The following is a 27,762-nucleotide window of genomic DNA, read 5'->3' as shown; positions in this document are numbered from 1 at the left end:
CCCAGGCAGCGTGAGCCATGCTGTCCCAGTATGATGGGAGCGGTAGTCCGATACACCTGCAAGGCGCCGGGTTGGGGGAAGACAGCTTTAAAAGGCCACGAGGAACAAGACTCCTTTGTGTTTGGGCTGGTTCGTGCCCCCTTAGCATTTATCTAGGGCTTTCCCGAAGTGCCCCATAGTCCTTTCCCCTATACACGGCGCACGTCGTTGCTGGTCCGACGCGGACTTGTTCTGCAAGCCGGCGCTGCAAAGGAGACGCGGGGCTGGCGCTTCTGCCAAAGCCAGGCTGTGATGGAAAGTGGGGAAGTTTCCACCGCGGGCATTATCTGTGTGAGCAAAAGACTGGGTTGCTGTGTGCATAAAGAGATGCAAATATGTAGCGCCTCCTGCATTGTTCCCGGCTCAAGGTGAAAAGTTAAAGCATAAAAGCAACGAGTGAATTTGGCTGGGATGGGGGGGGGGGAGGGGGATGGTCGGATCTTCAAAGGGCGAATTGTGTCTGTGCCACGAAGCACTGGAGGGCGAAAAGAGAGTTCTCATATCAAAGTGACATTTTCCTATCTGCTTTGCAGAAGCGCTGCGATTTGGATCGTGGTTAAAATGTGCCTGAAGCCGCCTCAGTTCACGGGGTTAACAAAATACATCAGGTCAACGTCGCAAAACCCCGGATTCTTTTTTAAAATCTCTCATCCATCCCCTCATCTTAGGCCAATTTTAAAGTACCCATCCCCCGTTTTTAGGTCGGTTTGTGGATGGATGGATTAGGGGAAATATCCCCCCTCCCTTTGGTGTCTTTGGAAGGCTCATTTGTGCTCCAATTTCATCGAAAATCGATCGAGTGTCAGCTTTCCACTTTACAATTACATTCGTCTATACATTTTTCTTGAAAAAACTGCCCCGAATATCAAGAACATCAAAATATACGATCAGATGGGTCTAGTTAATCCGGATCCAGTAAATCGCTTTGAGCTGAAATGACATTAAACCGATTAGCAATTGACATGCTTACCTTTTTACCCCTTTATACCGCTAGTCTCTCTTTGCACCCATTCAGTTTAGGTGACTCGAGATTAAAATGGATTCTGTTTAAAAGTTGCCTTGATTTCGGATATTTAATAAAATAAAATAAAATAAAGCCCCTGTTTTCATGATTGCATGGCTAAGTTCAGAGAAGGCTGATGGAATGGAAGTGATTCATCAACAATCGACTCAACTGGCTTATGCAGGGGGAATGTGTGTGTGTGTGTGTGTGTGCGCGCGCGCGCGCGCGTGTATGTGTGTGTATATATATATACACACACACACACACACACACCCCTTCATTAAGTTCTAACTAAAAATAAATTAAAATAAAACAGATGGTCTATGATAAGCCCCAACTTTTCTCGAGTGTAACCCGGGGCTTTCTTGGATGTGACAAGGAGAAAAACCTCCCTGACCCACGACAAAGCCCTAAAGATATTAATCCTGTCACCTTCTAAATTCACTTTTTGGGTAGTGTTGTCGCAGTTGTTGCATGCCTTCCCTCCTTCTTATCCGGGATTAGTCTGGCAATCTGGGATTAATGAGTAAGCGGCTTTAAAATGAGAAGAGACCACTTTTAAACAAGTCGTTGGGAACACATGAAGAAACTCTGGGCAAACTCTTTCTAAAGCCAAAAGCACTTTTCAAACTCGCAAGGAGGCCTGCCTTAACTCTCCCTTCGAAACTAACGAGATCCAAACAGGCTGGAGATATCTCTGTGTTAGAGATATCCATATTTTATTCCTTTTGAAGGCCTTGGCCAGTTGTTCGATTTGTATCAAACTTATACGTGTGTGTATACACACATACACACGCATGCCTGTGCATATACACACGCGCGCGCGCGCGCTCTTTCCAGACCACGCTGGCCTTCGGTGTGTTTCCCCGTCTCCACCTCGGTCCCCCCCCCCCCGCTCTTTCTTTCTCTTTTGCAAATTCTTCGGATGCAGTTCTTTGAACCTGTGATTGGAGGTTAAAGTGCACCAGGTTGCACTGGAAGAAGGAAGCTCTTAAACAATAAAGGCTTGAATATGTCGCTGTGATCAGGTCGCTGCCCTTTGCCTTATCTTTTTAAATGCAAATCTTCTTCGGGGGCTCGCGGTGGCTATATTACCCGGCTCCCTTTCCCCCTCCCTCCCTCGCTGCCTCCCTCCCTCCCTCGCTCGCTCTCTCGCTCCTTCCCTCCCTCCCTCCCTCCACGTCACCTGCCTCGGGCCGCGGGCCCGGCCGGGCCATTCCTCCGGGAGCCGCGTCCACGGTCGCTCCTCCCGCCAAGCGCTGCGCCGCCGCCCGGCCGGCCGATGGAGCCGGCGGCGCGCTGAGGGACGCGCGAGCGGGGAGAGAGCCGCGCCGCGTCCGCAGCTTCGCCGCGCCCGCAGGCGGCCCGGCCCGGCCCGGCGCGGGGAGCCGCTCGCCCCCGCGCCCGCCGCGGCATGTGGAGAAGAGCTGCGCGCCTCGGGCCGCCATGTACGTGAGCTACCTGCTGGACAAGGAGGGCCCCTCCATGTACCCGGGCCCGGGGCGCCCCGCGGGGGGGCTCAACCTGGCGGCGGCGGCGCAGCACTTCGTGGGCGCCCCGCAGTACCCGGACTACGGCGCCTACCACGTGCCCGCGGGGATCGCGCTGGACGGCGCGCAGCCGCCCGGCTCGCCCTGGCCCGGCGCTTACGGCGCGCCCCTCCGCGACGACTGGAACGGCTACGGGGCGGCGGGCGCCGCGGGGGCGGCGGCGGCGGCGGCCAACGCCCTGCACGGGCCCGGAGCGGCGGGCCTGGCCTACAGCCCCGCGGGGGACTTCCACCCGCACCCGCACCACCACCCCGCGCAGGGAGCCGCGGCGGCCCCCTGCGGGGGGCCTCCTTCCGGGGGGCTGATGCCGCCCCTCAACCCGCCGCCCGGGTCGGAGGAGCTCTCCCCTGGCGGCCAGCGGCGGATCCTCTGCGACTGGATGAGGAAGCCCACTGCGGGGGGACCCGGTAAGGGGGCGGGCGGGGAGAGGACGGGCTGAGGCCGAGGAGGGAGCGCCAGGAGCAGAGGTGCCGGGGCGCCGGCCGCACCCTGGCCCCTTGGCTAGGGAGGGGGGGAATAAAATATGGGGGGCGGTTGTTCAGTGGGGTGGCGCAGGAGATGCACTCTGCACCAGCTCCGAGGCACGCTTGCCTTTGTTGTGCTCTGCACGTCTAGGGGGGATGAAGGAAGAGAGAGAAAGCTGGAAGCAGGGCTGATCTTCCTGAATGAAAAATCATTCCAAGTTGTATTCATTCATACTGGCTCCAGGGCTAAGTTGCTCTCCCGGCCCCCAGTACCCTCTGGATCAATGCCTCCTGTCCGCGTGGAGGCACTGGATCGCGCAGCGACAGCCGCCTGCTGCTGCTGCTAGGGTCCCCCGTCGGTTTGAAGGAAAACAGCCAACCGTCTTGGTCCGGTCCTCTTATGGAAGTATAACGCTGAGCTGAGCCATCCCACCTCCCGCGCTGGGGCCTTGGAGAAGGCGGCGCCGGCGTTACACAAGGCCGGAGATGACACCAGGCTGTCCCCGAGTCAATGAAGCCGGAGGGTTCGGATTTTTCAGTCATCCAGTGGTCGGCTGTGCGCGTGTTGCTTTTGAGCGTCCTGGGTCCTCCTACGTCCGCTCGGTGAACACGAATTCTTACGTTGGGATGGCGCGATTCTAGGCCAGGTATCTCGGGAATAAGTCCAACTGACTTCAGTAGGGCTTACTCCCGAGTAGGTTTGCGCAGCTTCCCCCCGCCTTCGATTTGGCACTCCCTTGGAGGGTAAGGCTGCAGTCCTATTCACACGTACCTAGAAAGCAGCCTCATTGAAAGCAATGGGACTTTCTTCTGAGCTGGCAAGGCCCAAGGTTCGGGCTGGATGTCGCCTTCAGTTCTGTGGGACGGATTTGCTCCTTAACTATGGGGAGATGTAAAGCGTTTGATGCGCGTTGGCTGTTTTTAAACTCAAGCTTTTCAGTTTGACTAGGTTACAAAAACCGGCCGATTGTTCCCCAGAGGGGGGAACGCAGAACAGTTGGAGACCAAACACGTCCGTTGTTTTGGGAAGCGTCTGGGTGCAAGGTTGCAATCAACAAACAAACAAGACTGCAATCCACAAACACAATCCACAAAACTAAAATCCCTGTCAGAGACGCCCAGGTAAAATCTGTAACAGGAATTCTCCCCTAGGCAAGACTCACCGAAGCCGTTAAAATCCCTACTTCAATGGCTTCTGGGGAGGGAAAATACGCCTCATCTGTATTGATTTGTGGACTGGAGGTCTTGCGTTGTTCGTTTTTCGCCAAGATTCTGTGCGGAAGTGACTTGGAAGTAAATCACGTGGAAAGCAGAAATGCCTACTTCTAAGTGAAATGGGATCGATCAGGTGCCTGGGTTGTCTTTCTAATCCTTTTCGACCAGTTCACCTAACAAATCTGGGTTAGCCTGGGTTAGCAGGGCTGTCATCAGAAATGTTAGCAAACTACACCCACAGCCATGTCTATTTCAGCTTGGTGAATTCCTTCCGGACTGTCCTGCTGGGTTTGTGAATTTTCAGGTTGTGCAAAAATCACAAATCTAAATTGAGACAGGCAGATTTATCCCCCAAGCCAGTTAAACTGAAGCATGTGGGCACTAAAACTGCCATTCGAAAACACACACACACTTCCTGGGAAATCTGTTCCCTTGCAAGGAATAGGACTTCCCTTTTTCATTGCCTTCAGCCTTGGGAGGTCAAGCAATATATAAATCCAAGCACCGCGGCTGAGGTGAAATGTGTGCCTGAAAGAAAATGTCCCTCCAAGGCATCATCATGCTGGCTGCCCCCTTTTCCGTGGGTGGGTGGCGGGGCCACTGCTACTAACAAATTAGCACTTGTATAGGGGTTTCCCGTGTTGAAAGCAGTTCGCATTTATATTGCCGTAATCCATACAACCCTGTTAGGTTGGCCAGTATTATTTGATGCGAGAAGATCTTTTATCTTAGCAAGGTATGCCCCCACACATACACACCGGTGGGTGCCCCCATAAATACAGTTTCGGGGACCATACAGACCCAATCCCGTGGGTGGATTTTCTTATGACGGGATGAAAACAGAGCGGAAAGACTTGTGTTTCAGATCAGAAGGGGGACAAGGATGAACACGGGACGAGAGAAGCTCAAAGGCATAATCAAGCGCGCCGAAAGCCACTGAAATGCTGCAGTCCCAAACAGACTTAGCGGGGGAGGGGAAAGTCCCATTGAACTCAGTAGGAGTTACTTCGCGGTATACCTGCTTAGGTCATTACGGTAAAAGCGTCCTTAACTCCACGCGGGATTGTGGCCTCGGTGGGAAAAAATCTAGACCAGATTTCCCCAGCCTGGTGCCCTCCAGATGTTTTGGACTACAGCACCCAGCATTCCTGACTGCTGCCCATGCTGGCTAGGGCTGATGGGAGTTGAAGTCCAAAACACCTGGAGGGCAGTAGGTTGGGCAAGGATGATCTAGATGGCTGGGGTGGGGAGGGGGATATTGTCAACCTGGAATTGCTGTAACTCAGAGACAGCGAGGGACCCGTGTGGATCTCGGTTCCTAACGTGTCAAAGTTGTTCGGGGTTTGATAAACAGCTCAGAAAATCCTTCCGGGAGCGAGGATCAAACCCCTGGAGCAGGAAGGGCCTTGGTTGACGTTCTTTCTCTTGTGATTTTTGAACCCGCGGGAGCTGGGGAGTGTGCGGGTAAAGATCTGAGCGCCGCGCCCATGTCTTCCACCAGGGACGCGTTAAAGCGAAAAATCGGCATTTTCAGGGACTTTCCACTTCGTTTGAATCGTTCCAGAGGCCTACAGGCACGGGTTTCGGACAGACTGGGGGAATCTCGCTTTGGAATCCTGGGTGTATTAGTAGGAGGGAAAAACAGTAGGGAGAAAAAACAAATGCACAACTCTAAATGCACCAGGGACCCTTTATTTGTTTCCCATTCCCAATATGAAAAGAAAGCCACTACCGTCGCGCAGACTTAATGGGTAATAGGAAAGGCTGCGATCCGCAGTGAAGGCACCCGGGACAATGGTTGAAAATCAGTTTGCGGCTTCCAGTTTAGAATTGGAGTGGACAAGCGTATTTAGGGTCTCTGTACTACGCGCTGGATTTAAAAAAATGGATTAGAACATACATCCGGTCGTTTTGGAATTCAGTGACACTAGAATAGGTTAAAATTCAAATTCTCCTCCACTAATCCTAAATGCGCGGCCTAGAAGACAGTGCCTTGAAAACCCGCGGGACTTAGTCCTGTGTAATGCCTGCTGAATCGGGGCTATATGTATAGTATGCACTACGAGCTGAGCGAGTAAATTTTTACGGAGCGGTGTTTTGATGTCCAAGATATAAAGATATGCACTCTGTTCAGAATTTTGTGAATGAAAGATCCATTTGTATATCGCGGTCCGAACTGGATGGATATAATTAAAATGAATTTATACCTGTAGGAAAGGAGGGCCAGAATGATAACGAACCCCTTCTCTCTCTCTCTCTCTCTCTCTCTCTCTATATATATATATATATATAATATTCTGCCTTGACTCTACCCTTTTTGAAATACACTGAGAATACCGACTTGATCTCTCGCGAGAGATCCAGAAAGCCTCATCGTTGTCCCCCTGCGGTCGGAGACTTTTACTTGGAAGGAAATTGCATTAATTCTAATGGCATTTTTTGTCCTCTGGTAATTTCCATGCTGCTTCTAAGGAAGGATCCGGCCTTCCGCCGAAATATACCCACTTCGGACTGTAGGCGGGGACGGCTGTCCGGATGAAATGTCCCTCCGTGCTGTGCAAACACAGATTCTGAGTATAGAAAGCTAGCAGGTCGTTTAGAAGGGCTTTTCCTGCCCTTCTCCCTGACATGCTAGTGTTCTATCTGCAGGGATTTGTTTTGTACAGAGAAGCATTCCCACCCTCCTCGCCTGAAGGGGTACAGCCACGACACAGGTTTACCTGAGAATTTAGGCCAATAGAGGAGGAATGGCGAACCTGTGACCATGAACGGTAATGTGGACCATTGGCTGGGAGGCAGTGCTTTTCCGCAGCTCCCACTGACATTTCCATTACGCTTGCGCAGGAGAACTTCCCACTTCTCATTATTAAGGGGCGGTGGATTCAATGGGACTTCCTCTCCCAGGTAAGTGTGTGTGTGAAGGCGAAGCTGCGAAGCTGCGAAGGCGCATGTAGGATCCGGCGCTCCGAAGCGGCTGAACGAAAAGCTCACTGAGACCTCCAATCTGCGCTCTAGTTATCACTGAGGTGAGGTCGTCCACCGGTGTTTAGGTTGTACCCACTTCGGACTGTAGGCGGGGACGGCTGTCCGGATGAAATGTCCCTCCGTGCTGTGCAAACACAGATTCTGAGTATAGAAAGCTAGCAGGTCGTTTAGAAGGGCTTTTCCTGCCCTTCTCCCTGACATGCTAGTGTTCTATCTGCAGGGATTTGTTTTGTACAGAGAAGCATTCCCACCCTCCTCGCCTGAAGGGGTCCAGCCACGACACAGGTTTACCTGAGAATTTAGGCCAATAGAGGAGGAATGGCGAGCCTGCGACCATCCAGATGGCGCCGACTACAACTCCCATTATCCCTGGCCATGGCGGCTGGGGCTAATGGGAGTTTGAATCCAATGACATATGGGAGACTGGGGGGTTCCTTACCTCTGGCGTAGAGACGCGTTGCAATCTGGAGGTGCCTCCTCATTTCGTGAACAGGACCCAGAGAGCACGATATTGTATGCAAAGATGCTGAGCTGGAGACCCGGGTGAATCCCTCTTTCTCCTCTGTGAGATCAACTTCATCTAGCACCTTTTCTGGATTGAAAAATGAGAGGCACCCGCCACTGGGCCGCTTCTCCCCTGCGACGCACGCGTTTGCCCGCTGTTTATTGGGTGATGCTCTGATCAGCTGCCCGGTCGAGCTGATGTCGGACCTCATCCTTAGTGGAAGTGATGACTTTTTCCGCCGCTGCCCGAGGCCTGCTCACAGCCACTTAAAAGATTTTTATAACCAATTACAGTCCTATAAATCATCGGCCGGTGTGTGGATGGCTGCTATTGGTTTCTGAGTCAGTGGGCGCATATCTTTATATTCCCATCGCACGTTTGGCTAGCTCCTCTTGCTTCTTGCTGTTAATATTATTATTATTATTAATAATAATATTATTATTATTATTAATAATATTATTAATTATTATTAATATTAATAATATTATTAATAATATTATTATTAATAATATTATTATTAATAATAATATTATTATTAATAATAATAATAATAATGATAATGTAATCACCAACATCCTTGGAGTGGAGGCCTCCCGATGAGTGCACCTATCCTTCCTTGGCCATCCAGGAAAGATTAGTGACCGAGACCCTCCTTTTCTCCCCAAGAGGGATCCGCAGCTTCGAAGGCGAAGGAGGTCTGTGCTGCAGAGTGGGACCCTTTTCTGTGGAAAAGGGTCCCATTCTGAGTGGAAGGAGGACTAGAGCTTGGCTGAAAATAGAATGACGGGGATTTCCTTGCCTCTGGCTGCAATTGTGACTTGAGAGCAAGCAACTCCACTGAACGGAATGGATAAAATCCAACGTAAGTCCTAGTTAGAGCAAACCCATTATAAGGGACGGGACTTACGTTTATCATGACTAAGTTCAGTCCCATTCACTTCCATGGGTCTACTCTAACTAGGACTTATGTTGGATTTTACCCATATGGACTTACTTCCGACATGCATAGACATGCATAGGATCGGGATGATTGCGTGTGTGCGTGTGTGTCTGTTGGCGTCTGATCCAGTGAAAGGGAAGCGCTTTCCAATCCCAACTATTTTCACTTTCCGAAGGGGAGCCTTATTAGCCCGTTGCGATTTCAAGGCGAGATTTGCGCATGGGTTTACTTCGACTGTAGCCCTCTCCCTTACCTGGGTGTAAGGCCCATTGACCTGGATTGGGCTTGGTTTGAAATAGACATTCTCTTGTTGAAACCCACGAAACGCGCCCCTTTGCCTGGATCGTGGCCTTGAAACACGCTAGGAAAAGAACGATAATTATTTACCTCCACCTGGTTGTCCACATTACCTCCCTCGACTGGGAAGCGCGCGGGGCGGTGTGTGTGTGTGTGTGTGTGTAAATACCTGGTTAGGATCGGGATCTAAACGGGTTTAAATGAAAACCCATCAGCTTCACCTCGTTGACACCTGGGCTGTACGATGAACTCACAAACGCGCCTTTTGCAGTGTGGGAATAAGAAGACGGTATTATTTGTAGGGCGTTATTGTTGTTGTTATTCCCATACTGAAGATGGAGGGGATGCGTGCGTGTGTGAGGCAGAGACAGAGACGGAAAACGCACGTCCTAAATTGTATAAATGCTTGGTAATCCTACCTACCACATAATAACCCTTCCCCAGCCGGGTGCCCTCTGGGTGTGTTGGACTGCAGTTCCCATCATCCCGAGCCAGCATGGCTCATGGCCCATCATTCCCAGTCAGCACGGCCAACTTTCGTACAAGGCTGGGCATCCTTGTTCAGAAAAAAGAAAAAAAGGAGAAAAGCCCGAGTGAGGTCAACGCGGCTGGCCCTTGGCCAAGTGTGTGTAGGGTGTTAGACGGCTCAGCAGCCCCATCTGATCCTTACGCGCCGCAAAAAGGTGGCCGAGGACGAGAGCGCCCCTTACTCGCCAGTGTGATGTTAATCTGGCTCCTGGGAGCCGGCAGCTTGGCCCCCTCCCCCTTTTCCTTTCCTTTTTCTTTCTGCAGGCCCTCATCTGTCACAGGGAGGGGGCTTTAAACCCATCTCGCTTTGATATACACCTTCCTCGCTATTGTTTCCTTCTTTCCCCTGGCCGGAAAAGGAGAGAAAGGAGGTGGGCAGAGCAGAAACTTTCGCAGTCAATACTGAAATGTACCATTCCCCTAACATATTATCTCACTCTCTCGCTCTCGCTCTCTCTCCTTTTCCTGGGCGGGGGAGGGGGGGGAGGCGGCAGAAGAGTGGGAACAGGCTCTGAGTTTGTTGCAACACCCCACCCCCGGATCAGATCAGTGGCAAAGCCTCTCTCCCCACCCCGAAACAAACTAGTCGCTTGTTTTCCTGCGGCCTTCTCCGACAGTCGCAGAATTGAAAAGAATGGTGGAATATCTATCCATCGATCGATCGATCGATCTATAGATCTAATATTATGGAATGGGGTGTGTGTGTGTGTGTGTGGGTGTGGTATACACACTAAGTACTTTAAACGTTTTCGTATTTGAAATTAAGCAATACACAACTGTCCAGAAGCGTAGTCGTGGTGTGCTGCAATTCTATACACCAAGTTCCTCAAACTGGTGCCCTCCAAATGTGTTAGACTACAACTCCCAGCACTCCAGACCATTGGCCATACTGGCTGGGGCTGATGGGAGTTTAAGTCCAAAACATCTGGAAGGCACCAGGTCAGGGAAGGTTGCTTGACACACTTACTTACCTGGGAGCGTAGTCTTATGCATGTCTACTCAGAAGTAAGTCCCATTACTTTTGAGTAGACAACCATAAGACGCACAATAAATTCTTTAGAACATTTTCCTGTTTCCAGTTAAACACTTACTTAAGTATTTCTTCCCAGAGGGCAGCCCTTTTAGGCCGAAACGCTATACACGTTTACTTGGGAGTCAGTCCCAGTGAACTCAGAGAGACTTACTTTCGAATCTACCTGCTGGTCTGTTGGAGCAAAAGCAAAAGAGTTTTCCCGTACTACGTATATTTCCCCAGAAGTAAGCTCCGTTGAACACAGTGAGATTTGCTTTTGAGTAAACGTTCATAGGATTGCGCTGTTAAACTTTTTAAATTATTATTTAGTGTTTAATTTTAATCGTAAATGCATATCAGTCCACTCCGGAAGAAGCTTCTCGATTCCTTGTCTGTCTTGAGATTCTATCAAAACATTTGAGAACATTTGGCCCAGACATCTCCATTCGGACAAAATCAATAATCTGGAAGATTGTTTCCTCTAGTCCCCTAAGGCCAGAGGTGGGGAACCGGTGACCGCCCAGATGTTGCATTCCAACTCCTATCAGCCCCAGCCGATGGTCAGGGATGATGGGAATTTTAGCTCAACGAGTACATCTAGAGGGTCAACAGGTCTCCAACCTTGCTTAAGGCACACTCTTCCTCCCTCGACGGCCCACCCAGTTGTGCCAGACAGAAATTCAAGAGGAAAAAGCTTTCCCTATCAGTGGTAGATAGCTTGATCTGTTGAATGGTGGCCTGCCGGGCAGCAAGTGTTAGAGAGCATAGGGACGCTGGTACAAACAAACAAACAAAGTGGCAACGCTACCAGTTTATTCCCTTTTAAATCATGTGTCATCTATCCCTCTCCTGTAGCTTGCAGTGCAGCCTTGACTTTAGCGATGGCGCAGCGGGATTTGCGCTGGGGTTCTGAGTTGAGAGGCGCCAAGGCCTCAGCCCCCTAAAAGCCTTGATCCTTAATTGATTTGATTGACCGCATTTGCACCCGACCGTTCCCGGGCTTGTGTTATTTTAATCGCGGATAACCACCCTGTGCGGTCGGGATTTGAACCCAGGTCTTCTCTGCCAAAAGGTGATCAAATCCGCCGTACCGCATAGGTTCAAGCTGCTATTTTTCAGTGTTATGTTTATGCCCGGGGAGAATACATTTTGCCCATGCTTAGAGACGCTATGTTTAAAAAATTATTACTTCTCGTGTTTCAGGGGTTAAGAAAAATGCATTTAATTAAGCCCTTATGGTACCTACCGGGAATGAGCTGCAGCTGTCAAAAAGTAGCCCACGTAGGAGTGTTATTACTGCGGATTCGGAAAGTGGGGTGCGGGGCGTCTGGCATGTTTGTCCCCTTCCCCCAACAGAATTACAGGGTGAAGAGGGGGCTCTACATGTTGTCAGACGGCCCAGTGAGGAAAAGGAAGAGGGTAGAAGGAGATCGGAGGGAGGGAGCGGTGAGAAAGAAGTCGTCGTCCTCCTTTAATTCGAATTATGGGGTGTGGTGGGCTGCTTAATGAAATCCACAAGGTTCGGCCCTCGACGCTACCCCCAACTACGGTTTTTAGATAATTTGACTAAAATGGGGGGGGGGGGGAGAGAGTAGAAGGGTGGACCTTGTGGGTAAAGGTGCAGCGGGGGTTGGACCTCAGGGCTGAAGTCCATGGGCCCCGCAGCCCAGGGGCCCCTAAACGACCATCCGGAGAGCAGCAGGTGATGGGGGCCATGGCAAACAAGCCCCTGCACCTGGGCTGACAACGGGTGGGCTAGACTTTCCCAGGCTGACACTGCCGGCCAGCGCACCCACCCTTCTTAAGAAGATTTTAGAACTAGGGAGCAGCCGGCCAGGCATATATGTGGTTGCAGAGGCTCGCTCCATCATCATCACCTAAAAATATATTATCCTTTCCTATAACAAAATATAATTAGGATCCAGGCAGCAAAAGCAAATCCCATTTGATTCCTGCAGTCATGATTCCAGTGAGTTTAAAATGCAAAACTGCACATGCTCAGAGTATTAGTTTCTTAAAAAAAAAATAAAAATCAGGGCTGGCAAACAGGTTTTGTGTGTTTGTTCGCTTTGCTCTAACATATCAGGAATGTAGAACCAGTTAGGAAGCCCGGAATGGCGGAGAGGCGAGAAGAAAAATTCTCGTGGTGTGCTTCGCAACTGAAGTCATGCACAGCACATGGCGATCTAAAGGAGACCCCCCCATAAGACATTAAGTCCAGAGTCTAAAGTTTCCTAACTGCACCACTCCTTGCAGGTTTCATTCCCCCCCCCCCCCCGCGATCCCATAATTCGAGTTAAAGGACCGTTTTTATAGTATCGTATTGTATATTTATTGCCTATCTGTATATTTTTGTATGGTTTTTACTCTGTACCCCGCCTTGAGCGGCTTTTACCCTCAAAGGCGGCCTAAAACATAATTTTCAATTAATCGCTCAATAGGACCTCTTTCTCTCCGTCAAGCTCCTTGTAGGGTCTTCCTTCCCCTCAGCTGGGCCGAGGGGGTGGTGGGCGGAAAGGGAAGGGGAACGCAGGCTCTGGATGTCTCCATTCAAATGCTGCCCTTGGAGCCGGCCGCCGGGGGCTTCTGTTCATATGCACCGCTGGGGGCGGGGGGGGGGTGTCGAGGGGGATGAAAGCGCCTGCCGCCGTTTGTTCAGGAGGGGGTAAGGCAAACAGACCGCGCCTGTTATTCACGGGCTCTTCGCTTTGATAAGATCGCCTTGTAGCGCATTGTTGGCGCTGCTGTTCCCCATTCAGCGGCCCCGGGGAGCTCTCTCTGATCGGCCTTGCCCTTCTTGGCGGGGGACCCTTTTGTCGGTGGGCTGCAGGAGAGAGGGTGCCTTTGTTTCTGTTTTGTTTTCCCCTACCCGAGTCAGCCTGCTGGTGGCCATTAAACACCTACGGGCCAGAACTACCCGGGCCCTCAGATCTTTTTCTTCTTTTTTGGGCGTGCGTGCGTGCGAGGAAGTGGTAGAAGAGAGAACCAGTTAAACAAGAAGCAGGAGGAAAAAGCCAAAGGCCCGGCGCAGGGCATCACCACCGTCTGGGAATAGCTGCAGTCAGTCTGGATGGGGATATTATTTATCATCGCCACCAGCGGACGAATTCCTCCTTCCATTTGGAATCGCTGGGAAGAAATATAATCCCGCAATGCACGGTATCACACCAGTCAGGTTTCAAATTCTAACATTTAGGAGGAGAAAAAAGAAAAATGGTCAGAAAGGTCTTGGAATTGGCATGTTGTCGTGTTCAAACGTTTTCAACCAGTCTTCGTTTAAAACAGAAAACAAAAACCCCAAACAAAGAAAACAAAACACACCCACCCACCCACCCCAGTACCTAGAAATTAACGTTTAACCTGGCCGAAAAAATAAAATGTGTAAATGGTGGAAAACTATCTATGTGTTGTTTGTGTGTTTCTTTGTATACTTTTTGACAAAACTTGGATGTCTATCTAGAACTCTGTTTGAAATAGGCCAGCCTGAAACGTAAATGTAGATCCGTACATTTGTAGAAAACTTGACTTGTGGATTGGCAGTCCTATTTATGTCCCCACTGCTAAACACTCTGACATCTGGACATACTTGAAGGTAGAGATACAGATGTAAATTAAGCTTGCTCCCTGAATGTGCTCCTTCAGAAGGCCTCCTGAATACATCCCTCTGGATTTCACTCTAGATCAAGGATATTTATTGCTCCAGTTATTTTTATTTCTTTATTTTGGATCATCTTGTTATGATTAATTTCCTGGAAATTAATTGAAGCTAGTTTTGAATTGAGGACGAAGTGCCTTATTATGGCTCATTTTTCATTCATAAGCAGCAGTATTGAACTCAAAGCTTTTCACTCCTTTCGAAGTCAACAGGACTAAAGGCCCAATCCGCCACCCAGATAGGTGGATGTGCCTGTGTTGAAAGCAGCTCAGCCCTTCTGCTGCAAACAGTATGGATGCCTCTATTTTTAATGATGGGTGCTTGGAAGGAAGTCCCACTGATGTGAGGCGAAATGTATCTATAAGCCAGAGACCTTGGAAGGATGTGTGTAAACTACCATCAATCACTTTAAATATTTTATTTTATAATTATTACTGATATACTCAGATCTTGCTTTTTAAATATTTTTTCAGCCTAGTTTACTCAATGATAAATTAAAACAACATACAACAATTCAAAGAACTACAATAAATACAAGATAAACCAGGAGATGGTGCAACATAAAACTAATAGAAATGCCTGAGTGTTTTTTTTGTGTTTTTTTTGAAAAAAGGTCTTCACCTGACACCGAAAAGACAACATAGGTGCCAGGCAAACCTCGTTGGGGAGAGCATTCCATAGGTGGGGTGTCACCACCAAGAAAACTCTTTCTTGGTTGCCACTCACTGTGCTTCATTTGGCAGGGGCACTTGGAGAGAAAAGTCTTCCGTTGTTGTTGTTGTTGTTTCCTTTTATTTTCCATCTTTTCCCCTCTTGCAAGGAACCCAAGGCCGGTTATATGGTCCTCCTCTTCTTCATTTTATCCTCACAACAACCCTGTGGGGTAGGTTAGGCTGAGGGTCAGTAACAAGCCCAGTGTCACCCAATGAGCTTCAGGGCTGAGTGGGGACTAGAACCTGGGTATCCTGGGTTCCAGTCCAATACTAACCACTACATCACATTGCATCGCCTAGTAATGATCTTAGTGTACGGGCAGGCTAATGTGGAAATAGAAACCCTGGTCCCAAGCCATGAAGGCATTAAAGAATCAAAAGCAGCACTTTGAATTGTGCCCAGAAATGGACCTAGAGCTGGTGCAGCCATTCAGGGACTGGTGAGATAAGCTCCCAATGCCCAGTTCAAGGTTAGTTATCAAGGTTAGCATTTTGTTCCTGGACAGTCTTCAAAGGCAACCCCACAGATGTTGCATTACAGTAGTCTAATCGAAAGGTTGCCAGAGCATGGATAACCACAGAAAAGCTGTCTCTGTCCAAACAGGGTCATATATATTCTGTTGAAATGTTTACTGGGGCTGCTCAAAGATAACAAAAGTACTTGTAGCTGATGGTGCTGCTGTTGAGGACTAGTCAGCTACTTTCTTTTTCTGAAAGCAGCTGCTTCACAGTTTAGATATTGTGAAACCAATAAGAGTCTCTGCTTCCCCATCTGTGTGTGTGTTTGAGTATGTGTAGACTATCAGAGAGCAGTGGGGAGGGGCACATTTTCCAGGGGGGCACCATGTAAAAGTGCAATCCTATGCATGTTAACACAGAAAAAAAAATCTTACAACTACAGCATGGCTGGCTGGGGAATGCTGGGAGTTGTAGGACCTTTTTCTGTCTAAATATGCATAGGATTGTGCCCTTAGACTGTTTCAGCCAAATCTCCTCATAGATCACTCTTCCCCAGCCTGGCACCCTCCAGAGGTGTTGGACTACAGCTCCTATTATCCCAAGACAGCATAGACGATCGTGAATGGAGATAATGAGAGTTATAGTCCAACACCTCTGGAGGGTGCCAGGCTGGGGAAGGCTGTTATAGATTTATTGCAGCATAATTGTTTGCAGAACTGACCGTTTTGTAAATGGTCACAGTACTTATTTTATATACATTTGATCTTTGCATAGAAATGTCACAGACAATACTTCTTGCATTTCAAGGCCTTTGGCCACACTGTTTATATCTACCCCATATCCATGTATACATCTGCCAATTGAGGACAAGACTTCATGCAACTGATGAAGCTGGCTGCAGTCTGTTTCCTCCTCATTTGTGTCTGTGTATTTTTAAAAAAATCTATTTTTCTCTCGCCTTCCCATTAGAGCAGGGATGGACAACTTGTGTCTCTCCAGATGTTGTTGGACTGCAGTTCCCATCATCCCTCACCATTGGCTATGCTGGCGAGGACTGATGGGAGTTGCAGTCCAACATCTGGGCCGCAAGTTGCCCAATTCTCCATTAGAAGAAGAGGAAACATTTGTATTTCCCACCTTGGTCATCCATGAATCCCCCCACCCCAATACCACAAAATGATTTTCCTGTATTAATAAAAATCCCATGATTCATACCTTTTAACAACGTGGCATGTGATATGCAGTATAATGAGATAATTCTGCAGGCTGCCTATCAGCAAACAGCATAGCAGCTTCCTTACTGATCTTGCCACAAATGTTATATGTGTGTACACACAATTTGGGCTTTGTACTTCCTATACATAGCTGAAATCACACTCATTTCAGTGGAAATAACACATGCATATGGGGACAACATGTGTGTCCTACAAAGACATGGGGATGAAAGTGACCACATTTGGGTTGGATCATGCCTTCTTTGGACTGCATTGCTTAACATAGGCTTGTGTGTATGTTGGACTTGGACTCAAGAGACCAGGGTCAAGATCCCCAGTTGTGCAAATGTGACTTGGAAGTAAGTCTTACTGAAATTGCTAGGGCTTAATTCCAAGTGGAGAAAAATGTTTAGTATTTGGATGAAAACTGATTTCTGATAGAATGATTTGCACTTTGAGTCCAAACATATCATGTTGTTTCTGAGCAATATGTTTAGGACAAAGAGTAAAACTATTAAGACCTAAAAGGTTATAAAAAAAATGTATTGTTGAGGCTTAATTTGTTGCCATAGTCACAAACCAGTGGGATTGTGCTCAAGTTCCACTGAAATAAAATACTGTGTTCTTGCTTGTTAACTCTAATTATTTCAGTAGGGCTTGTGGATGCAAGAGGGCATCTGGCTGGATTGTGATCCATGGTCATGATCCAGCAAATGGAAGCATTAAACATGTGGTTAAATCTCTTCTCTTCAGTTCAGTGGGACTTAAAAGTGCTTATTTGTCTGGACTGTGTCCTCCTGTTATAGGATGCTGTGGATCACAGCTTTGGATCACAGAATGTGGTGTTCCCAAAACATTTTACTTGGAGAAACTGGTTCTACTGAAATCAACAGGACTTAATTCTTGTTTGCACAAAGGCCAGTCATAACAGGCCAAACTACAGAGTTCCAAATTATAATATATATATGGACAAATCAAGACCCCCCCACACACACTAGAGACACATGCATGGGTTTACATGCATGCGTTTGGCTTGGGAGCCATAAATCCAGCTGCTGCTTGCTTTTTACAAGCTGCATTGTTTGACAATCACTTCCTCTTCAAGCCAGACATTTGAGGGCTTATAATTTAAACTAGAAGGAAGACTAGGGGGCCCTTCAAAATGTTGTTTGGTGGGTGGGTTAGTGGAAATAATCAACATTAGAAATTTGGGTGCTGAAAGCTGAAAATGCACAGGGCTAATAAATCCCCTTCTGAATTAACATGCCAGGCTGGGATATTTTGTAATGTTCTTTTTTGTTTTGTTTTGTTCCATGGTCTTCAGAAGCCCTGATTGCAAGAGACCACTCAGCCTTTCCCATATGGACTAGGCTACTGCTAAAGCCACATGGAGTGATTCCCAAATACAACTTTGAAAGAGTTCATGAAAGAAATAACACTGCCTGTACACTTCCTTTAACTGAACTGCATCTCTCTCCTCAGTGAAAACTAGGACGAAAGACAAGTACCGCGTGGTCTACACGGATCACCAGCGGCTGGAGCTGGAGAAAGAGTTTCACTACAGCCGTTATATCACCATCCGGAGGAAGGCTGAGCTGGCAGCCACTTTGGGATTGTCTGAGAGACAGGTATAACTTTAGCTGGTTCTTTGCTCAATAAAATATCACAGTGCCTCGAGTTTGCCTCCATTCTCCCAGCCAACACTCTTTGTCTTGTTGCTTTAGTTTTGGTCCCTAAATATGAACAGTACAATCCATTAATCAGTTAGGCTAAGGTGTGTGCATGAAACAAGCCTCATGTCTTTTAAAAGGGTATGAGCTAAAGTCCTTCCAAGTGCAAACAGGATGGGTTGGATCCAGATTTAGGCATGTGCAACTGGGCTGGCAGAAGCTGACTTTCTTGCCTTCTCCTCCCCATGGCAGCATCTCCAGCCCCCTCAAAATGCTACATGGAGGGCCAAGGGACCCTGATGAATGGGGTAAGCTGTAGTGTGTGTATGTGTGGGCCTGTGGGGGGAAGATCCCTGAAAAACAGGTGAAGGCACCTTCCATGAGATCCTGGATCCAACCCGTTATGCTTTTAGGAACAGAAGGCTGTCCTATATTGCACAGAACATTGGTCGATCTTGCCCAGTATTGACTGGTAGCAGCTCTTCTAAGTTTCAGACAAGTGTTTTCCAGCCCTGCTTGGAGACGATAGGGATTGAACCTGGGACTTTTTGCGTGCAAGGCATGTGCTCTACCACTAAGCTTCAGTCCTTCTTTCTAGGAGAACATGTGAAAGAGAAACAGGTTCATCATATAGGCATACTTGTCAGAGACCCAGGATTTGGCTGTGAGTTGTTAGGTAGACATGAGGCAGAAAAGCTGGGTTTGTTGGTGTATAGTGTGTGAGGGAAATTGCTCAGCTTCAGGGAATTGTGAATGGCAGCTTTCATTTTCACGTGGGAGATTTGAATCTAAATCACAATTGCATTTTAAGAAAATATTTTGTGCACAGCTTTAAGGGGCTTTTGTCTGAAAAGAGGTATAAAAACAAACTTTAAATAACTAAGGGCTCAACCCTACACATGTTTAGACAGAAAAAAAGTCACACAAGTCCCATGGCTGGCTAGAGAATACTGGGGGTTATAGAACTTTTTTCTGTCTAAACATGCATAAGGTTGTGCACTAAATTTGCTCTCTTTTTTAAAACAATCCCGCTCTAATGTAATATGTACATTTTGGGGGGTTATTAACAGTTTATTAGATTTTTCACTTTCCAATACAATACTAACAGTATTTCATGTATATGAGTGAAATCATTAAGCAAATGTTGGAGAAATAGTTATACAGAATAAAAATACACCCCCCCCCTAAAATAAAAGGGTAATGTCATGCACGTGTCTTTGCTGACCTGCACTGTTTTTTCTGTGGATAATATTACTCACATATAATCCAAGAAAATTTCCCCATAGTAATTGGAATTTATTTTCTTTTAGTGATTCGGTGTAACATACCTTTTCATGGGCAGCTCAGATCAATAGATCTTGAATACAATTTTATATATTTGGGGTTTTATTTGCTTTCCAATGGTTTTATTCTGGTTGTATTGCTATATTGTGGTTTTAATGCCTTAATATTTTATGTTGTTTTACTGTGTGCTTTTTGGTTTTAATTTTTGTGAACCGCCCAGAGAGCTTCGGCTATTGGGCGATATAGAAATGAAATGAATAAATGAATGAATGAATAAATGAATAAATAAATAGAATAATATACTTAGCCATTAGTGTGGCCTTACTAGAGCATGCAGCATCTGCATGTGGTTACAAACAAAGGCCCAAAGACATATTTTAGTGTCTCCTGTGAAAATCCTTTAGAGTGCAATCCCATGCATGTTTAGGCAGAAAAAAATCCTACAATTCCCATCATGCCACAGCCAGCCATGCTGGGGCATGCTAGGAGTGGCAGGCCATTTTTCTGACTAAACATGCATGGGACTGACCCTTTAAGCTCTAAATTCTGACAGAGACTGTTGGGGTAAGGCTGAATTCTGTAGCAAGGGTAGATGGAGGGTATGGGAGAGAAGCTACAATCTATTAGTAATTTTAGTTACATATCCTATTTTTTGTCCAAGGCACTCAAGGTGGTGTACAAGGCTCCCACACCCCCATATTTTATCCTCACAATAAATCTATGAGGTAGGTTTGGCTAAGAGTAAAGCAGAGTGACTGGCCCATGTTCAGCTAGTGAGTTTCATGGATGAATGGGGATTTGAACCTAGGTCTCCCCAGTCCAAGTTGAACATTCTAATCACCATCCCAGCATTCTCCAGCCTGGTGCCCTCCTGATGCTTGGACTTCATCTCACATCAGCCCCCAGCCAGCATGACCAATGGTCAGAAATTCTAGGAATTTTAGTCCAAAAGCAACTGGAGGACACCAGGTTGGGCAAGCCTCCCACCCTGGTGACCTCCAGATGTTTTGGACTTCAACTACCATCAGCCTCATCCATCAAGACAATAGCTAGGGATGTTGGGAGATGAAGTCCAAAACATTTGGAAGGCACCAGGTTTGGGAAAGCCGCTGGGTTTGCTTACACAATTGCTGTCAGGACTGCCAAAAGAATGTTCAAGAGGCACTCTGAATGCTCCAAAAGTGCTAAATATCACAAGAGAAGATATTACAGGGCTAGGAACTGGTTTGAGGCCCTTTGATCTCCATGGAATTGAGGCATGCCTGGATTGTGCCCGTGTTTGTATGTAGCTCTGCAGAGCAAACGGCTTAAGTCCAAGTGCACTGGTTTATCCAGTTCGTATGATGGGCGATTGACATGCTTTGTATACCAACATGTTCAGGAGAGGTGTTTATTTATCCCATTCCAGTTATCAAAGGAGATTGTTCTAATCTACCATTTGCTGTCTCCGTGGGTTTTGCGAACCCCGCCCCCAAACCTTAGTTTTCAAAGTCCAAGAGACTTGCATTTCTAACTTTTGAGCACAGTCCTTGTTCCAGGTGTCCTTGAGTTTCCTGGAAATTCATTAGTTCTGAGTCAAGCTCCGATGTGAGTAATGGCTTTGCTTCCCCCCGCCCTCCTCCCCCTGTAGAGGAGCCAGTGTTTTGATGACCACTGTGTTGATTTCTATAATCTCCATTTGGTCATGAAAACTCCAAAAATCAGCTAGTTCCTAATGTGCCACACCCTTTTGCTCCTGCTGCGTTTGTATTTTGGATATGAACCAGTGATATACTTTCTTCCCCCACCTCCTTATCCTCTTGTGCTGAATTTTCCATTAGTCTTTCCCCTCCTGAATATACCTGCCCATAAAAAGAAAAAGAAACAAAGGGAGGGGGAACCTCAGCTTGGTGCTTTGACAAAATTGCCACTGACAGTAAACCATTCCAAACTAACATACAAATGAACAATGTCAAATCCTAAATATAGACAAGCTGCACCCTCCATCCCCCAGGAAAGACAGCTCCCTAATGAATAATGATAAATCAGATGCCTATTTAGGTGGGATTGCTACGAATGATGTTTCTTATACAGACCAATCAAGGAAGAATTTTTGGCTCACCATGCACCTCAGAGCTTTAAACCTGGTATTGATTGACATGGTTTGTGCCACATTTTGCAATGCTATGATGAAATTAACAGTACAAGCCTATACACATCTACTCATAAGCTCCACTGAGTTCAATGGGGCTTCCTACCAGGTAAGTATGCATAAGAGTGCACTAAGCCACTTTTTGCCATTGTATTCCACATTTTGCAATGGCTGTCCTGAAATTAAGGCAGTGTGCCCCCCTCCCCTGCTGAATGAAGCCTACTAGGTGTTTAAACCCCCCCCCTTATACAGCCTTAGTCAGGCACCAGAATCACCCCATTTGGCTGATTGCATTCAGCTTGGAAAGTCACAAATCATCCAGGCTGGATTAAGGACTCAGATGCCTCTTTACTCTGAAATGAGTTCCACTGAGTTACTTCTAGGAAGATGTGCACAGAATAGCAGCCCTAAAGTTACAGAGTAGACTTGGGAATGCTTGACTGGTGAAGGGCCCTAGCTCAGTGGCAGAACACATGCTCTGGCTGTCGAAGGTTCCAGATTAAAGCCCTGATGTCTCTAGGGTAGGGTTGGGAAAGGCTCCAGTCTGAAATCCTGCTGCTGAGCAGATGATACTGAGTTGGATGGATCCAGTTGGATAGACCATTGCGCAGTTTCCTTTGTTGAGCACACATCCTTTGCTTTTGAAATCCCCCCCACCCCTGCCCCTCAAAGCATAGGAATTGCCTTATATGGACTTTGGGATTCTGCTTTGGATATACGCTTAAAAAAAAAAAAGACAGGTGACTATTAGAATCATAGAATCATAGAATAGTAGGGTTGGAAGAGGCCTCCAAGGCCATCGAGCCCAACCCCCTGCTCAATGCAGGAATCCAAGTCAGAGCATCCCTGAAAGATGGCTGTCCAGCCTCGTCTTGAAGGCCTCCAGTGTGGGAGAGCCCACTACCTCCCTAGGGAATTGGTTCCATTGTCGTATTGCTGTTACAGTCAGGAAGCTTTTCCGGATGTTCAGCCAGAATCTGGCTTCCTGTCACTTGAGCCCATTATTCCGTGTCCTGCACTCTGGGATGATCGAGAAGAGATTCTGGCCTTCCTCTCTGTGACAACTTTTCAAGTATTTGAGAGCGCTATCATATCTCCCCTCAGTCTTCTCTTCCCAAGGCTACACATGCCCAGTTCTTTCAGTCTCTCCTCATAGGGCTTTGTTTCCAGTCCCCTGATCATCATTGTTGCCCTCCTCTGAACCCTCTCCAGTTTGTCTGCATCCTTGTTAAAGTGTGGTGCCCAGAACTGGATGCAGTACTCCAGATGAGGCCTACCCACAGTAGTATTTCATTACTATATTGTGTTAACTTTTACATACCTGTTGTTGGATAAACTTGTAGTGGCCTGCCCCCAGTCCTGTTCAATAGGAGTGCAATCCTATGCCTGTTTAGACAGAAAAAAAGGCTTACAACTCCCAGTATGCCCCAGCCATGGTTGGCTGGGGCATGCTGGGAGTTGTAAGCTTTTTTTCTGTCTAAACAGGCATAGGATTGCACCTTAAAGCTGTTGGGTTTATCAAGGGCAGAGTGAGTTTTCTGTGTAAGCAAAATTGTTTTGGAATCTTTGAAATTATGAACCTGGCGGTTCACTTGTCTTAGTGGCTGGGACCTGTTGTACTTGGTTATAATTATGTTCCAGACTTTTTATAAATATGAGACACAATTCAGCCAAAGCTTAAGCCTGTTCAATTTCCGTGGAAAAGTTAACAGCATGCTTAAGGGTGTGTTCAGATGTATTTAGAAACAGGAGATAGGGTGTTTTTTGATCCAGTGGGTTGAGCCTTCCCTTCCCCCAAGCAATTTTGCCCCACAATGACCAGGTTCGCACAGCCACTGCAGCCCACCATGGCCATCGTGGCTTATTTAAACCACCGTGGGTTGCAGTGCATGCCGGCGACCATTTTGAATATTCAACCCCTGGTGTGTGTGTGTGTATGTGTGTGGGGAGGGGGTTGCCATGGTTTGCCATGTTGTCCGAAACTGGGTGGCAGAGGTTGTTGGAAGAGGAAGCAATCCTCAAATAGCCTATGGTCTGTTGTGGGGTTATTGCACTTGGGAGTGCTGGTTTAGGAAGCATATTTACCCCTTCAGAAGGCAATCAACGTTCATTTTTAATTGGTAAAAGTGCCACACAGCCAGGGCTCATATGGTAGAAGTGCTGGGACTTCTTGATTAGCAGGGATGATGATGCCATTTGCTGTTCCCTCTGAGATTAATCTGTTGTAATGCAAAGTATTTTGGGGTGGCTTCATCTTGAATGGGTAATTAAGAACCATTAGCTTTACAAAACATGGCCCCCCTCCCTCTCTTTCTCTGTCTCTCTCACTCCCCCTCTCCCTCTCTGTCCCCCTCTCTCTCTGTCTGTCTCTCTCTCACACACACCTCTCTCTCCTCCCTGTCTCTCTGTCTGTCATTCCCCCTCTCTCTCACACACTCCCCCCCCAGCTCTCTCTTTTTCTCTTTCTCCCCCCCCCCCAATACTAACACAGCTGCCTGCATTTTGGGACACTATGTGGGGGCATAGCTATGGGCACTATCTTGATGAGCACTCGCATTTCAAAATCGACCACTATACCGATGGTGCTACTCATATATTTATGAGATTAGAAGTTCATCCAGTGCTTTTTTTTTTTTTAAGAGCTATTTATTCATTCTTTACTTACTTATTTTAAACCTCAATCAATTTTTTAAAGTTTTTAAATGATTAAAAAAAATCATTCTGGGAAGGGAAGCGGGAGGGAGAATCATACCCATCAATGCCAATCAGCTCTGCCAACAGCTGGCTTTGCCTTCCAGCCTGCAGCACCAGTTTTCCCTAAGCTCAACCTAGGAGTGGGACAGGTATGTCTGACACCATGTGGAGAGTGAGATCCTGGAATGCAGACAGAAAAGTGTTTTAGGCATGTCTGAATCCACTCTAATGCTCTCCGATCAAAATCTCACTTTGGCCAGGTTGTGCCCATTAGATTTGGTGCGAGAACATTTGAGATATGTTTAATTTGTAAACAACTTCTTCTTCTTCTTCTTCTTCTTCTTCTTCTTCTTCTTCTTCTTCTTCTTCTTCTTCTTCTTCTTCTTCTTCTTCGGGTCCTATTAATTCTACTAAGATGTAAACTTCATGGTATACAATATTTCACCTCCATAACAAGAAAACTTGTCCCTTCCCTCTCTCCGAAAACATGTTATCTTTCTGCTTTGAAAAGAAGAGCTTAGATTCTCAGGAATTTATTAGGAGTCCACCCTCTTTCTACATATCTCCACTCCCTGTCCTTTGGGGGGGGAGCATGTAAAGAATATTTGCTCATGTAGCTCAGCCCCCTGCAAGTTTACTCTAAGTAACCCCGGCTGTATTCCATGGGCCTTAGTCATAGGTGAGTATGTCTAGGATTGCAGTTTTAGTTCTAATCTATAAAGCACAATCTTAGTCCCTTGTCATGAATGGGACTACTGGAAAGCCATGTTAGCCAAGGATTGCACACATCCCTGGCTCTCTAATTTACCGACTCTTATTTTGCCTTTCTCTTCCCCTGACCCCCAGGTAAAAATCTGGTTTCAGAACAGACGGGCCAAGGAGAGGAAGATCAACAAGAAGAAGTTGCAACAAACTCAGCCAGGTGGTGTGCACAGTGGATCTGAACCCATGAGCCCGGTCTCCTCCATGCAGCCAGGGACAACTGGTTCCGGCCCCAACAGAGGAGTCTTGGGCGCTACTGGCTTAGCACCCCCCACTGCGCAGTGACAGCAGCTGGAAGGACGGACTGAGCAGCTGGAGACTTCCTGCTCTCCTTAGATAAAGAGAAGCCCCTGCTTTTGGGTTTCTTGTGGGCAGCTGGTTGGCCACTGCGTGAACAGAACGTTGGACTGGATGGACCCTTGGTCTGATCCAGCAGGGCACTTCCTTGTTCTCAGAGAGGAGGTGCGCACGCACACCAGCCCCTGGTGGGAAAGGCCACTGGTCCATCAATGGAACTGATGAGAAGCTGCTGTGCCTCTCTGTCCTTCCCATCTGTGCACTAGGATGGACTTTGCAAAAGAGCTCCGCATGCTGGTTTTTTGTGCTGTGTTTGTACAAAATGGTACTGCGAGCCAAGTTTTGTTCAGGGCAGGGGAGGGGAGGGAGTTGATTTTCCTTAATTTGCTTCATTCCCCCCACCCCTCCATGCTCCAGTAGATGCCACTTAAATAACACGTCTCTTGACAATGAAAACACCGTATCTCAGGGAATTGGGCCTGGAATGCCTTTTGTTGTTGTTGTTGTTGTTGTTGTTGTGGTTCTTTTTTTATTAACAGTGTTGTTGGGCTAATGATAAATGTTAATGGGAAAAGAAGAAAAGAAAAGAAAAATTAAAGCGTATTTTACTTGGTTTTCCTGGTACTCTAAATATACCAAAGGGAGGAGCCATTTTACCCTTATAGTTCATCAGGAAAAGACTGCAAAAAGAAGCTGCAGAAATGTTCTGAGGCAAGATGCTTGCAGCAAATTTCTTGTAAAATGCCTCATAAACCAGGCGCTGGTGGTCGTTCATCCATGTGTATGTGTGTGTGTCAGTGGAGCACTGTGGAAATTTATTTATTTATTTTTTCATTTCATTTCTATACCACCCAATAGCCGAAGCTCTCTGGGCGGTTCACAAAAACGTAAACCAAAAAGCACACAGTAAAACAATATAAAATATTAAGGCATTAAAACCACAATATAACAATACAACCAGAATAAAACGTAGCAGCACTGCAGAGATTTAAAACACAGATTTAAAACAGCAAAGCTAAAAGACGAGAAGCTAAAATGCTTAGGAAAATAAAAAGGTCTGGCTGGGGCATGCTGGGAGTTGTAGGCCTTTTTTTCTGTCTACACAGGCATAGGATTGCGCCCTTAGTAACCTAATCCTGAATACAGGCTTGGAAGCAGGGCTCGCAGGGCTTAGTTCAGTGGAAGCTGGTGGCTCCGATTTCAGTGGGGCTATAATTCCATTCTAGATTTCAGTCAGAAGCAGCCAAAACTCCAAAGGAGCTATCCAAGGTGCTTAACCCAGTTTTGGGATAGGGGTCAGCACCTTGGATAGCTCTTTTAGAGTTCTGGCTGAGCCACCAGCCTGCACTGACTTAGTTGCAAACCCCACAGTAGCTGGGGGTCAGGAGAGAATTTTCCCAATAACAATTTACTGTTCCCTATTCTACTGCAAAGTATTTTGGAGTGGCTTGAATGAGCAATTAAGCTCCACAAAAGCCCTGCTCCTGGTGGAGGTGAAAACTGCTAGCAGCAGTTTGTTGATAGGAATCAACACAGCTCCCTGAATTTTTGGACGCTTCCTGGGGGTGTGGCTATGGGGACAGCCATGATGAATACCTGCCCTTCAAAATTTTCCACTATAACACTTAAGTATCAGGTAAGTTTTTTTATTTTTTTTTTATTTTACTGGACTGTACTTTGTGAGCAAGAGGTGCAGTCCAGAGAACACTTGCAGCCCAATCTTCTATGTATGTTTACACTGAAGTACATGCTGCAATCTTCTGTTGGGCTCACTTCTGAGTTCCAATGCCATGTGTAGAATCAAGCTGTTGGTGTACTTAAGGCTGCCATCTTAAGCCCATTTACCTGAAAGTAGGTTTCCTTGAAATTAATTAGCCTAATACAATTAATTGCTCAGAAGCATTCCTACTTTGGGGTGGGGGGATGGCAGCAGCGTTTATCCTTGTCTAAACTGTCTTTCCAACCAGAAAGCACTCAGGGTAGTTTCTAATAAAAAAAGGACAAAGGATACCATCTAGCTGGGATACTGTTTTGCTCAAGCAAGCCTCATTAAATGAATGGAATGGTGCATGAGCAAGGCAGACATCTTTGGTTGTTCCCATTCATTTGAATGGGATGTTTACAGGGCAGCTTCCCCCTGATTTTGCTCCAAATCCATTCAGGATCACACACACATACACAGCCTCAGAGAGGCTTTGCAGAGAAAAATAGCAAATCTATAGGCCCATAGAATGGTTTTGTTTATATAATATGGGCATATATTTATTCATGACTGGATTGACTTGAAAATATATTCAAAAATATATCCAAAATCTGGGATCCCCCTACTGAGATAAGTCCCAACT

General features: G+C 47.0%; 1 protein-coding gene across 1 annotated transcript; it reads left to right on the top strand.

The window, feature by feature from the left end:
- The first annotated feature begins 2,488 nt into the window (after nucleotides 1-2,488).
- Nucleotides 2,489-26,190, top strand: CDX2 (caudal type homeobox 2). The gene is made up of 3 exons (XM_084841647.1): nucleotides 2,489-2,999; nucleotides 18,062-18,207; nucleotides 25,205-26,190. The coding sequence occupies exons 1-3, from the start codon at nucleotides 2,489-2,491 to the stop codon at nucleotides 25,403-25,405; spliced, it is 858 nt and encodes a 285-aa protein (XP_084697773.1). The 3' UTR covers nucleotides 25,406-26,190.
- The last annotated feature ends 1,572 nt before the right edge of the window (nucleotides 26,191-27,762 follow it).

The sequence above is a fragment of the Heloderma suspectum genome, chromosome 3 (assembly GCF_057233095.1).
Source record: "Heloderma suspectum isolate Gila_16-S chromosome 3, 16-S_ref, whole genome shotgun sequence".
NCBI lineage: Eukaryota > Metazoa > Chordata > Lepidosauria > Squamata > Helodermatidae > Heloderma > Heloderma suspectum.
This window is presented reverse-complemented; position numbering and strand designations above follow the sequence as displayed.